At 37.5% G+C, this 12,330-nt stretch overlaps 1 protein-coding gene across 1 annotated transcript in view; it reads left to right on the top strand.

Annotated features, from left to right (window-relative positions):
• The window catches only part of ush2a (Usher syndrome 2A (autosomal recessive, mild)), a 180,155-nt gene that overhangs the window by 119,385 nt on the left and 48,440 nt on the right, over nucleotides 1–12,330 (top strand). The window contains 3 exon segments of the mRNA XM_037980018.1: nucleotides 7,738–7,961; nucleotides 8,822–9,161; nucleotides 11,985–12,182. Of these exon segments, the coding sequence (XP_037835946.1) occupies nucleotides 7,738–7,961; nucleotides 8,822–9,161; nucleotides 11,985–12,182 (762 nt within the window).

Below are 12,330 nucleotides of genomic sequence, written 5' to 3'. Positions count from 1 at the left end.
TTATATGTAAACACACACACACCTTCATAGAGACATAATGTCTGTGTGTTTATGTACTGATTATGTTTTATTAGTGAAAATCAGGTAAAATAGAATCAGTCAGGACTGGCATTTCATTGAATTAGTTCCAGATAAAAAAATGAAATAAATCCAAATCCAAGCCTGTGGTCAGTGTTCTTCATGGTGACCTTTTTTTATTTTGTTTCTACGAGTCTAACATTTAGCTCTTCTTCTGCACGGTATTGTGCAAAAATTTTAATCCACCCTTAATTTCTTTTTACGAGACTTTGTTGTAATTTTAAAAGTGGTCTCAATCAGAAATTCTCCGGACTTTCTGAAGGTCTTTAAAGAACTTTGAGTTAGTTGTTGTAATATTGTGATTTTTTTTTCTTAGTTCTTCTGTGGTAGCTTTGCTGGTGTAATAGGAATCATGTTTTCTTTTGTATGAGCTTGTTTTTCATCCAAACTTCAGCTATCAGACCCAACTGTTTTGTGAAGGGGTTATTGCCATTAGAATGCTCAGAGTCTATGAATAAGGATCTGCATACAGACAAACTTTATTAATTTTAAGTACCAACATATTGAAAGGGTTTAAATCACTGAAACATTGCCAAACCAAATAAGTATCGAAGGACAAGTGAATGCTGAAGCCTGTCATTCAGTGTACAACTCATTTAACCCTGCCGTGGCCTTCGGGTCAAATTGACCCAAAGTTACAAGGGCTTCTCTCTCTATCTCTGTCTCTTTTGAGGGCTTCAGGAAGGTTAAGATTCAATGGCAAATCTTAAGATAGCACTTGCAGAGTTCAAGTGCTTCAAATAGTTGAGAAAACTTAGAGGATGTCTCCCAGCAGACCAGACCTAGAGGTACAAGAGAAAAATAAAAACATCTATCTGTGCACCTGTGAGAGAGCATTGGTTAACGCTACAGTTTGCAGCACAACCAAAATAGTTTTGACCCGGATTCTAGATGTGAGAAAAGGTGTGGGGGAAAAACATCTGGAGTTGTCTGGAGTGCCAGGTACTTTCACAAAACAGGCCTGAGCTTTCTTCTTCCTGTGTCTGTGTGATTTATGTAACAACTGAGGCAGCATGGGGTTTGGAGGCCAAGTGAACACCTCAGAGTTTTTCTCATATTCTTTTAGGGCCCACCGATGCCTTACTAAGGAGGGGTTGCTGCTGAAGTGTGGTATTCGTTTGCAAAAGGTTTTAGGTGTGTAGCATCCTTGTGAGTCAGAGTGAAGGTATTCTCATTACAACATTGCATTGCAACAAAGTGAGCAGTGTTTTTAGTGGTTGTAAAATCATTTCTTATCAGTCTACAGGTGAATGCTGCTGAAAAAGACTGCACTGCCCGTGTTTGGTTTTTGGTGTATTATTGGAACAGACATAATCCTTTCTTTGAAATCCTCAGTTATTACACAACACAAAGTCTCTATGCTAAATCCTTTCCTTCCAAATCTGCTCATTTGTTTAAACAGCTTTTGTTTCATTTTTAAGTGTATTGAATGCTGTTTGCTCTTTTAAGACGAGTGTCTGTTCTTTGCAGTATTTCCTCTTGAGCTAAACGTTTACCACCAACTTTTAATCTCTTCATTTGCTTATCTTTTCTTTTGTGTCTTAGTTTGTATGTATGATATTTAGATAAGACTTAGGTGAGATTAGATGGTGTTTAAAGAAGTGTGGGTTGTCTTTGGCCCCCTGATGCTTCCTGACTCTCCCACACTTCACTGTTCGCTCTACTACTCATTTCCCCTTTACACTTCTTCATCAGTACCCAGTTTTTAACTCTTCCATCTGCCCTTCAACCCCACTGACACCATTTATTACTGAGGGTGCTACAGTAAATGCTCTGCCCACCTCACTCCTTCCTGAAAGTGAGTAAATCTTAAAAATGTGTGCATTTCTTTAACTCCTTCTCTTACTCCCTCCCTCTGTCCCAGCCCAGCAGGCCCCATCCAGACGTTCAAGGACAAATCTGAATATCCCTTTTCACCGTTTAAGTGTTAAAAGCCTGGCGGTGCCGGGGTGTTATCTTAACGCGCCTTGCCGTGCCATCATCAGAGCGCGTGATGAAAATGGCTGTGATGATGCTAAAAGAAAAAAGAGGAGGGGGAGAAAAAGTAATAATCAAATATGTTTTTCAAGGGCACAGTGACCATTTGCTGGAGGGAAATTATCCCAGTAGTTAAGCTAGCTCACTCAGAGTCTGGCGGAGAAGTGAGAGTGTATGCATTTGTGTGTTTGAGAGAGTGAAAATGTGCAAGTGGTGTTCACCTAAAACTTACGATGCACTTTTTCTCTTTTTCTTTGTTTAATGTTTAATATGTTTTCAGTATAATATGGATCTTTGTACAGACATTTGCATGTCCTTTGATTGTTTTTATCAAAACATTCCCATCAGTTTCTGAGTGTATATTTTTATCTGTGTGTCTGTTCATCATTGCCAAAAGCTGCTCCTCAATGATGGGTAGCAAATGGCCAACAGTAGTGCATTCCAAACAGAAACGTCTGGTTACTTCAGAAGATCGATCACTCTCTAAACACAGGAAGGCATTTTTCTCTCTGTTAATGTATTTATGATGATGGCTTTTCTATTAGGTTTACTTTAATGATTGGCATGCACAGAGATGAGCACAGTCTGTTCTGTGTCTTTGTGTGTACACATTTTTACTTTGTGTTATTCGTGTTGCAATTGTGCAGTATGGATCAATTAAAAGTTTTAAATTTAAAAACAAATCCCCCACCCCCCAAAAAATGATGTAGATTTTTTTAAATATAATTAAGTACACCGTAGGGTAATTTGAAAGAGGGACAATGGTCAAACAAACTTTCTAGTATTGTTGACGATCATAATAATGAAGGATTTAATACTTATAGACTTGTGCTAAGATGGCATAAACTTAAAAATATTTTTGTCAGTTTACCATAAAATATTTAAAATCTATTTAATATTATATTAATTGGATGAGTAAATTAAAATGTTTTGTTTGTAAGTGACTGAGTCAGTGTTTTTGGGAAAAACTGGCATTAGGCAAAGATGAGGTGATCACTGCAGAGAGACATTCAGATGAAATGGGTGCAGTTTCTTCTTGCTGAACTCTATCATTTATGAATTTAAGACATTAATTGTAAAGTACAATTAAAGGCAAAGGTGGTTCGACACAATAATTAACTACAAAGACTCTATCCCAACGTATTTTTGAGTGTGTTGCTCCCATTTCATTTTAGATTTGTCTGTTTTTAAAAAGGATTAGAGATGCTGGTGAAGACACGAAAAATCAATTCTTTTTTTCTGTGTTTAAAACAATCAAAACAAAATTATGATGCAATTTTTGTTGCATTCCTAGAAACCTTGTCTTTTATTGTACTGGAAACATCATTTTTTGTTTACAAATTATTTTCCTCATGCTGCACTATTAGAGACCTTTTCTATCACCTTTTCTGTTTTAAGCTCTTAACCCATTTGGTGGTTTTGTTGTTACTTTTTCTTTCCGCATTTCAGTCCCTCTTTCATGTGTCCCCTCATCTGTTTCTTACAAACTCTATAAACACAGACAGCTGCTTGCTGTGTCTCACTCTTTAGTGAATCCCTGTTGGGCGATGAAAATGTAACTACTACCAAACTATTTACTTAAGCTCAGCACACATATACACACTTCCTCACACACACAAACATACTTAAGAATTATGCATGCAAAGATGCACAATAATGGGCGCACAAGCCCAGCTGGTAATTTTGCTGTGATAAAATAAATACATCGGAGAAAAAAGTCAAAGAAGACATCAGGACAACTGGTCTGTTGGGGGAAAAAATCAGATGTGTGTCTTCCTTGATTATGTGTGTGCTCGCTGCCTCGACATCCATATGTGTGTGTCCACAGGGGAACACTATGCACTGTGTGAGAAAGTCAATCTACTGTGGTTTCATCTCTCGACATGACACATAGTCTGGCCTCTATGGAGCACAAAATGCATGCCTGTGCACAAACAGACACTTTTTCCCAGCAGAAAGTGTGTGTGGAAAATCCCAAGCACCCCTGTTGTAAAGTTTGACAAGAACTAATACCCTGTGATGTATTTCTTGTAACCAGGACACAGATGTCTGTGATAAACTAAAGTCTATTATTTGTAATACCAACAGCAGCAATGAGAGCAGCAGTGTACTGTTACACCTTTATGTAAAACTATCTATGTGCGCACTTTGTTCCACACCCCTTGTAATATATTCAGGTATTTAAAAGTGTTTGGTTTGTTCAAAGTTGTGTAGTGGGTTTTGGTCTCCTAGAGAGCTCGGATTTACTAATCCACAACACACATTTTTATCTGTAGTTCATTGGCAGGGCTAAATATTGACTTATCATTAAGTGGAATGACTGAAACCCTAATAATAATTCACATTGTCTAAGCACCTTGTGTTGACGCTGTGCTCCCGACGCTATTAACGAATGTATGCAAATCCTGCGTAAATCTGAAGATTAGGGCTGAAGCTTTCAGTGATGCAAGAGAGAAAACAAGAGGTGTGGAATAAAATGTTGTTGGCACATAGACAACAGTGCAAAAACACACAGCTTATGCAGAGGAAGAGAAAATATGAGTGTGCGTTACAAAATGTTAACACAAATGTACAGGCATGTCAGATAAGGCTCACAAAGACAAGGATTGGATTTCTGCTGAATGCATGATAATACAATAATGACGAAAGCTGCACTACAGTAAACAAACAATGGTGATTTGTGAACTGCATAGTCCCAGGAAGACAGAGAAAAGTTAGTGTAGAAAAAAAAACTGGATCAGAGGAAGGTGGAGACGGGCGAGAGCCATAAAAATGGAGAAGGTAGCAAGTACAAAACAGAAATGTGGAAACTTAAAACTTGTTTGCAAAAAACAGGTTTGTGGGCTGATGTGCACCCATATCTATACTATTTTTTTCATTAAAAAAAAATAAATAAATTGCAGATTTAGAAGGAAGAGTTTTTAAAAGTACTATATAATTAAAAGTAACATCAATAAAAAATGAATCGATGAATAAACATATATAGTAGATGGAGATTATAAGAAAAAAAGGAAATATTGATGTCAAATTTATCTCACTGAGCCTAAAAAAAGATTGGGAAAAAAGTAATTCCTTCACATCAGGTCCTATGTATTTAGGATTTATCTCTACAGAGAACTTACTGGGTTTGGGGCCTGGCCCAACAGAGGACGTAGATAAATTCTGTTAGCTACTATGAGATTAAACGGAGGGGAGTGAAACCTGTTTGTAAGCTGTGTGTTTAAATAGACGAGAGGAGTAAAGATGAGGATGCTGGGAGGACCAGGGATGAGTAGAGCGAAGCTATTTTGGAAATGTGTTGAGCTGTTTATTTGCGCGTCATTGAAGCTGAAGTAAGGCTCAGTGGGAATTGGCCACCAAGACCTCACTACGCTCCACAACAGCTGCCGCTGCTAAGTGAGTTACTAGCCGTCAGACTGCCTTTATGTCACACAATCACATACACTTGCATTTTGCTGTCACACAGTGCCTGTGATGGATGTGTTGAGGACATAATGCGCTGCAGCAGCACAGTAGAAAATATGTGCCATTCTCAACTTTTGGCCTTTAAGTGGAATGATTGCTTAAATTAACAGCATTTAATGTGCTCAAAGTGTGAATGCTGATTAGAGCGTGAAACAATAAGTTATTTATCACTTCATAACTAGCTGCAGCCCCATTAAAAGGCTGAGGCCGCGATACAAAGCAGTGACTTAGCGTTAATGTCTGCAGTTAAATAAAATGGGTACCACAGCTGGGGGTAGATGGTGCCACAGAAAATCATGTCATCAATTTTAACATAATTTTGCTTAACAGCTCATAAGATGCAGATTTATTTTTCATTAAACTAAAGTATTACAAAAGATTAGGGTTTTTGAAGTCAGTTTTTCAGTATTAAAAGCTTTTATGCCAAACTTTTACTAAAATAGGGTTTGTCATTCTGCAATTATTACACAACATTTTAAGTCAAGCCATTTTGTGCTCATTTGTATTTATAATGTACCCTCACAGCAAGGAGCTGCTGACTCAGTATCAAAGTATAATATGAACTTAATCCAAGGAAGGCCAAAACCTGGTATCAGTGGTGCCTTTAAGTATGAACGTGGGTTTAGTATGAGCCGCCCGGGGTGGCGTCTTGCAGGGCACAGCATGAAGCACCTACACAAAAAAATTCATGATGGTGACATTTGGTTTACCACTGCTCATTTGCATATGACAGCAGTAGTGATATCATATCACTCTGTAGGTCAGTTATGCTTTCAAAGTGAAACAGGCAGGCTTTTGTCCCAACAGCACAAACTATTGGATGAACAAGCCAATACATATTCTAGTGTACAACACATATTGATATGGCAATAACTGTGGCAAGTTCCATACAAATATAACTTTGAGTTCACATTGTTAAACTTGTCGTCAAGGGATAAAAACAGGAAATGACAAGATTGAGTATGTGGGTGTCACACTGGTTGGTGCTGTACTTTTGATTCCAGTTGAATAAGAATTTAATATTTGACTATAATTGACTATAAAGTCTGGTTCATTCGAGGCTAAACATATCAAAGTTAGGGATTGTTTAAAACTTTGTACTATATGTGGAAAATAAATTGTTAGACACATGAAAGTGTTTGGGATGCATTGAAGGGGGGCGGGGTTTAGACACTCATACAAGCTTTAACAAAGCTCTGCTTGCCTGTCTCCAGCCAAACCAGCCAACCAAAGTCATCAAAGTAACTACAACTATAGATCATTTCACCTTAATGTTAGGAGGCTGATCGGGGGTAAGACAACAGATCTCTACACCTAGGGTTTGAATCTAGCTTTTGCTTTTCACTGCTTGCCGTCTTTCTTTTATTGCATTCTAACAAAACATTCACCGTCCTTCTTTAGGGACATTGGAATTGGCATTTTGTGGGAGAAAATTAGTTAGAGCAATAAAATCTTCACTAAAAGAATTAATTTTATATAATGACACACACTACCTCCTTTAATAATTCATTACTTTGAACTATTTCACTTGATACATGGATTTTTACCTTGAATCTGCATCCACCTCAGCAGTTTTGCCATGTTCAGCAACTCAAGTTTCCTAAATCTAAAAAGTGAGTTTCTGGAGAATGTGGGAAAACATATTTTAAATTTGATATTCTGCGGCTAAACATTTACAGAGTGATAGCATGTATTTTAAATGTCACCTTGGTGCTGAAGGTGATGCAGTGGCAGACAGACATCACCTATCACTGTCAGAAATGGCAGCTCTCAGAAAAACACACTTCCTCTTACTTTACACTCTTTCGACAGTTCAGCTTGAATATTACTGCTGAGCCGTGAATATAAGAGAAGAACAGAGATATGCAGGGGTGGATGGAGAGAATAGGGTAGGTGGATGTATATAGGAATGATAAGAAAATAAACCCAGTAATATTTTGCTCAGCCTAAACACTGTTTCTGTGCAGATCAGATGGAAAGCAGAGAGGGGATAAATGGAGTTTGGCGAGTAGAGTGAAGGAACAACACAACATACAGCACAGTGGTGGTTTAGTTTAAACGTATAAGCCATTCTAAGCATACATTTTAAATAATATTAGCAGAATCTAAGTTTGTAGGGGAAAATAAATTAAATTCATGAGCTACAACCTGTTTCACCATGAGTTTAAAAGAAGTGCACTGAAAACAATAATTTCATAAATCTTCTCTCATTTTTAGGCTTTGTCTGCTGTGGTCAAGAGTATATAAACTCCTCAACCTCTCTTTGCTGCGTTGACAATGAAGGATTTTCCACAATACACCCTGCTGGCAACGCAACAGTGATGCTGCAGTGCTGCGGGTCAAAGGTCATACATCAGGAAGAAGAATGCTGCAATGGGATTGGCTTTGACCCTCAACAATATGTTTGTGCTGACCAACCCACACCTGGACTCTCAATACAGGTATGTTTCTATGTTAAATAAAACACTTCCCTGTGTGTTTAAAACAAGAAATCCTAAATGTATTGAGTCTTTTTATTAATTTTTTTGCTTGTGTTAAAAGCATAGCTACAGAGTTTTCACTCTTTTTACTTGAACAGCATCAGTGTTCAGACTCTTTATACCTAAAAACCTAAATCAAAGGCCATTTTTGACAAATCAAATAGTTTTTTTTCCTCATTTATAAATTAAACATATGGAACTATTAATTAAAAATAAATCCCATCATTACAATATTGTGATGATTGCATTTTCCCAGTACACAAGTTGACTGAAAGGGCAGAGCAGATCAATTCCAGCAGCTCAGTGGACATTAAGGTCCAGACTAGATTTTTCAGTCTCCCTACACTTTTTTTCTGTCAAACTCACTCTCATTGTCCCATCAGGAGTTGGAGAACATTCCATCCACCATTTATCACCTGGGGTCATGTGGCGTTTGTGTGTTCCCAAGTCAGCATGAGATGGCACATGCAATCACACATACACACATACACCAACAGAGACAAAGAGAGGGAACGCTCATTAGCTCTAATGATGTCATTAAGGCCCTTGTAAGGCAGATGCACACAAACATGCACATATAATACTTGTGTATGTGTTAGTTAAGGAGAAACAGATGCTTAAGACGATTACACAAAGGAGAGAATGTCACTAAACTTTCCGTAGTTTGTGGTAGTCATCCAGCTAAAAACTTGTGCAAAAAAACAAACTATTTTTATCCTTTTCTTCTTTTTTTACTCCTTCATTTGACTAACTTTTTACTGTTCTGATCCCAATTAACTCTTCTTTCCTTTTCTCTTTTGTCTCTGTCTCTCTGTGAGCAGCATCAGTGTTTACAGGGTGCTGTGTGTCCCCTGGCTGCTGCAGCTACAGCTTACTGTGGCTCCTGTGACCTTGATCCATCTCTGGCTGCCTGCACATGGGTCCTGACTGCACACAAACACCCTGACACACAATCCACGACACACACGCTATTCATCAGAACGTCACAGGAAACTCTCACTACTGGCCTGCCGACACATACAAACAGAAGTAATAACGCCTACAAAATAGTAGACACAAATAGTAATACACATACTGAGAATGCAGAGTTCAGGGGAAGTCTGTGTCCATCCCATGAGGAGGTGGTGTTCAGAGGTGATGCCAATATTTACTCCTATACAGGTAATAAATAAGTAAGTATGTGGCAGTGTTTATTTTTGCTGAAATTGAAAAGTGTAGAAAAAATCTTTAGTCTAAGATAGAAATCCAAATAGTTTCGTATTTTCATTCGTACAGTTCTTAATCAACTTTGCATCAAATGTCTTCTGTTTACTGTAACTGTTTTACTCATTCTTTAAAGCAGATCTGGTAATTGACTTTACAACAAGTTTAAAATGTGTTTATTTAGTAGTTAAAATCCAGTAAACCTCTTCATGTTCAACCAACTTCTGTTTACTCTGGTAAACATTTTGGTATTCCTACTTCTCTCAGGAAAACATCTGTAGTATTTTTTTCACAGTTCAGTTTTCTAGCTGAATAAAACTTTTTCATAAAATTATACATAAAATGACAAAATAACTCAAATAACTAACTGGAAGTTGACTTGAAATGGAGTAAGTTTAAACTGTTTATACCATCACTTTTACTGTGCATGCAGAAGGTGCCAAATTTTTGAATTGTCATACTTTTGTCATTGGTTTTTATGCTCCAGGACCATGGTCAGCGACAACACATTTAGTCAATCTGGTTCTTAATACGTTTGAATATATAATATATATAATATAATTGACTTGTACATTAAAGCTATAGTTCAGGTCTTTTTAGGTGAGTTTCTGTGGAAAGATCATGAACAATTATTTTAGTTTTATACATTTAATAATAAAACATGATCCAGCACAAATCACAGGGATTTAGACCTTAAGACAATCAGAGAAGGCTTTTATGCAGCCACAGTGTTTATCAGAAACACAAGTCACACGAGGGTGCCAGTCTTTGTCAGAGCTGGGTGGTTGTAGCAGTGGAAAGGGACAGTTTGACCTGGCTTCAGAATTTAAGTCTACATGACAATTCTGAAAGAATTCACAGTGATTTGTGCAAATGGTATTTTACATATTTTTTCATTGCCATCAATTTCATATCACATCGTTATTTTACCTAAAGTTTTTGGATATGCTTGTAAGAAGAGCCTCAGGCTTCACTAGAAGTGTTACAGCTAGTTCCTGCTGCCACCATTTGCACTTCCAAATGACCACAGAATTCTCTGTAAAACAAAACCACACATGTAAACCTTCTTATAAACCTCTGGGATTTTATCAGAGGTTTATAAGAAGAATAATCAGTCATTTTAAGGTGGTAGAATCTCTAAAAGGAATATGGCCCAATTACAGTCAGAACCTTGAGAAGTCTGTTTTTAAATGTTTAGGTGACTGCAATCAACGGGCTTTACAGAAAAATTGCCTTTTAATCACAAACATACGCAAAAGACAGCTGTTGAAGTTTCTGTTAATAGCTGTGTCAAGCTAACTTACGCTCATGTGTCGTTAAAACTTAGAGATGTGCTTTTAGATGCTTTTTCAACATCATCTGCTATTTATCAGCCCAAAGGGAACAGAGTTATGTGTGCTTGTGGGTGCGTGTGTTTTGATTTATTCGGGTTGTTAGGACTTTTTGTAATTAAGATTAATTGTGGTTGCGGCTGTTTATACATGCATGTTTGTGTAGTCATAATTACAGATATTTGGTGCATTTTTAAACCCATGTAGTTACTATTTCAGTGTATCTCTGTAGGAAACATAGCTGTGTATATGTGCTATGATTATTTTGTGTGCATGGCATGGGGCAGTTAGGATAAGAGTTTCTGTGTGATGCTGTGACACCATCTGGGCAGAGGCACTTAAAGCTGTCGCCACCCACCATACACCAGATGTTTCTCATGTGTGCACACACGCACGCGCACACAGAGTATCTTGCTATTTCACTCAGCAAATCGGAAAAAGAAATCATACTCGGATAGCTTTGCATCTACAATGAGTGCCAAAAAATGTTTTGTTCAAACGCAACCTTTTTTAATTAACAATTAAGCTAATTATTTAGAATGTGCCTGTACAAACATGCCTAGTGTTTTATTTACATCTGTGTGCTCCTGTGTTCTGCTGCTTAAGTTATGACAGCAGTAAAGACAAGAGGCCCATATTGGCAATTACAGCATGGCCATTTAACGCAGCAGTCCCTTTACACTACTAAAAGTAACGCACATGTATGTGTTTTAGTGCATTTGTATGTATATATGCTCCCGTAGCTACACCTTGTAACCAGAAGGGTTGTAACAACCTGCATGTCAGGGGACTTTGGTGATAGCCCCACATTTACAACTTTGCACCAGTGGTAGTGCGTTTATGTGGGAAATATTGCATTCTGCAGTTTGACTGCCCATACATTTTCAAAGATGTGTCTTTCTTTACCATTTTAAATAAATGCATGTGCTGTCTGTGTCAGTAAGTGTACACCACATATATTCTGGAAGGGAAAAGCGTTCATAGCACAAATCCACCATTACTATTCTGTCACATACGACATATAATTTATCAATCTCTTAGCTGTTACAAGGAGAAGACACGTACTGTACACCTTACAGCATTTATTATTAGTGATAACTTTTTGATTTGTTTTTTAGCTCATTGTGTGCATTTACGTTGTCCTAAACTAATTTTTTTATTTAGATGGACAGCTAGACAATGATGCATTTAAACCAAATTATTATTGGTTATTGGTCTTATTTATTAAAACCAACTTCAACTATGGTATCATTTCCAAGTCATTATAGTACCCTACTTTGTTACAAAGCAAAACACTGATTTTTTTTTTTCATTTAGCCTGTGGAAGTGGTCTTTGCTGCAAGTCTTTGTCATTTAGAGTATAAAGCATCAAATATTACCAAATATATTTACTGTGTTTGATTTTTTCTGTTGTTGTTTATGTCACCCTTTTGTCCTTGCTTTGACACAGACTCTGATCTGAAGCCCTTCACTTCCTATGAGTATAGAGTGAGGGGTTGGAACAGTTTTGGTCGAGGCTCCAGCGATGTTACAACAGTGACAACCAACGAAGACAAACCGTGGGGGGTGGCCCCGCCCCTCTGGAGTCGGCTAGGGGAGCGGGATGACGTCATCCAGTTGCAATGGCAAGCTCCTGCCAGACCTAATGGTTAGTACGCATTTTTGGGGGGTGGGAGGTTACCTCTTTTAAATTGTTATAAAAAGGAAATTAATAGTTATATTCTTAATAATAACAAAAACTCTTATCTGCAAATTGTTCAGTCAGATGTTGAGTCAAATATTGAAAAACTAACCAT

The sequence above is a fragment of the Kryptolebias marmoratus genome, linkage group LG15 (assembly GCF_001649575.2).
Source record: "Kryptolebias marmoratus isolate JLee-2015 linkage group LG15, ASM164957v2, whole genome shotgun sequence".
Classification (NCBI taxonomy): domain Eukaryota; kingdom Metazoa; phylum Chordata; class Actinopteri; order Cyprinodontiformes; family Rivulidae; genus Kryptolebias; species Kryptolebias marmoratus.
Note: the sequence above shows the minus strand (reverse complement) of the source record. Positions and strands in the feature narration are given on the sequence as shown.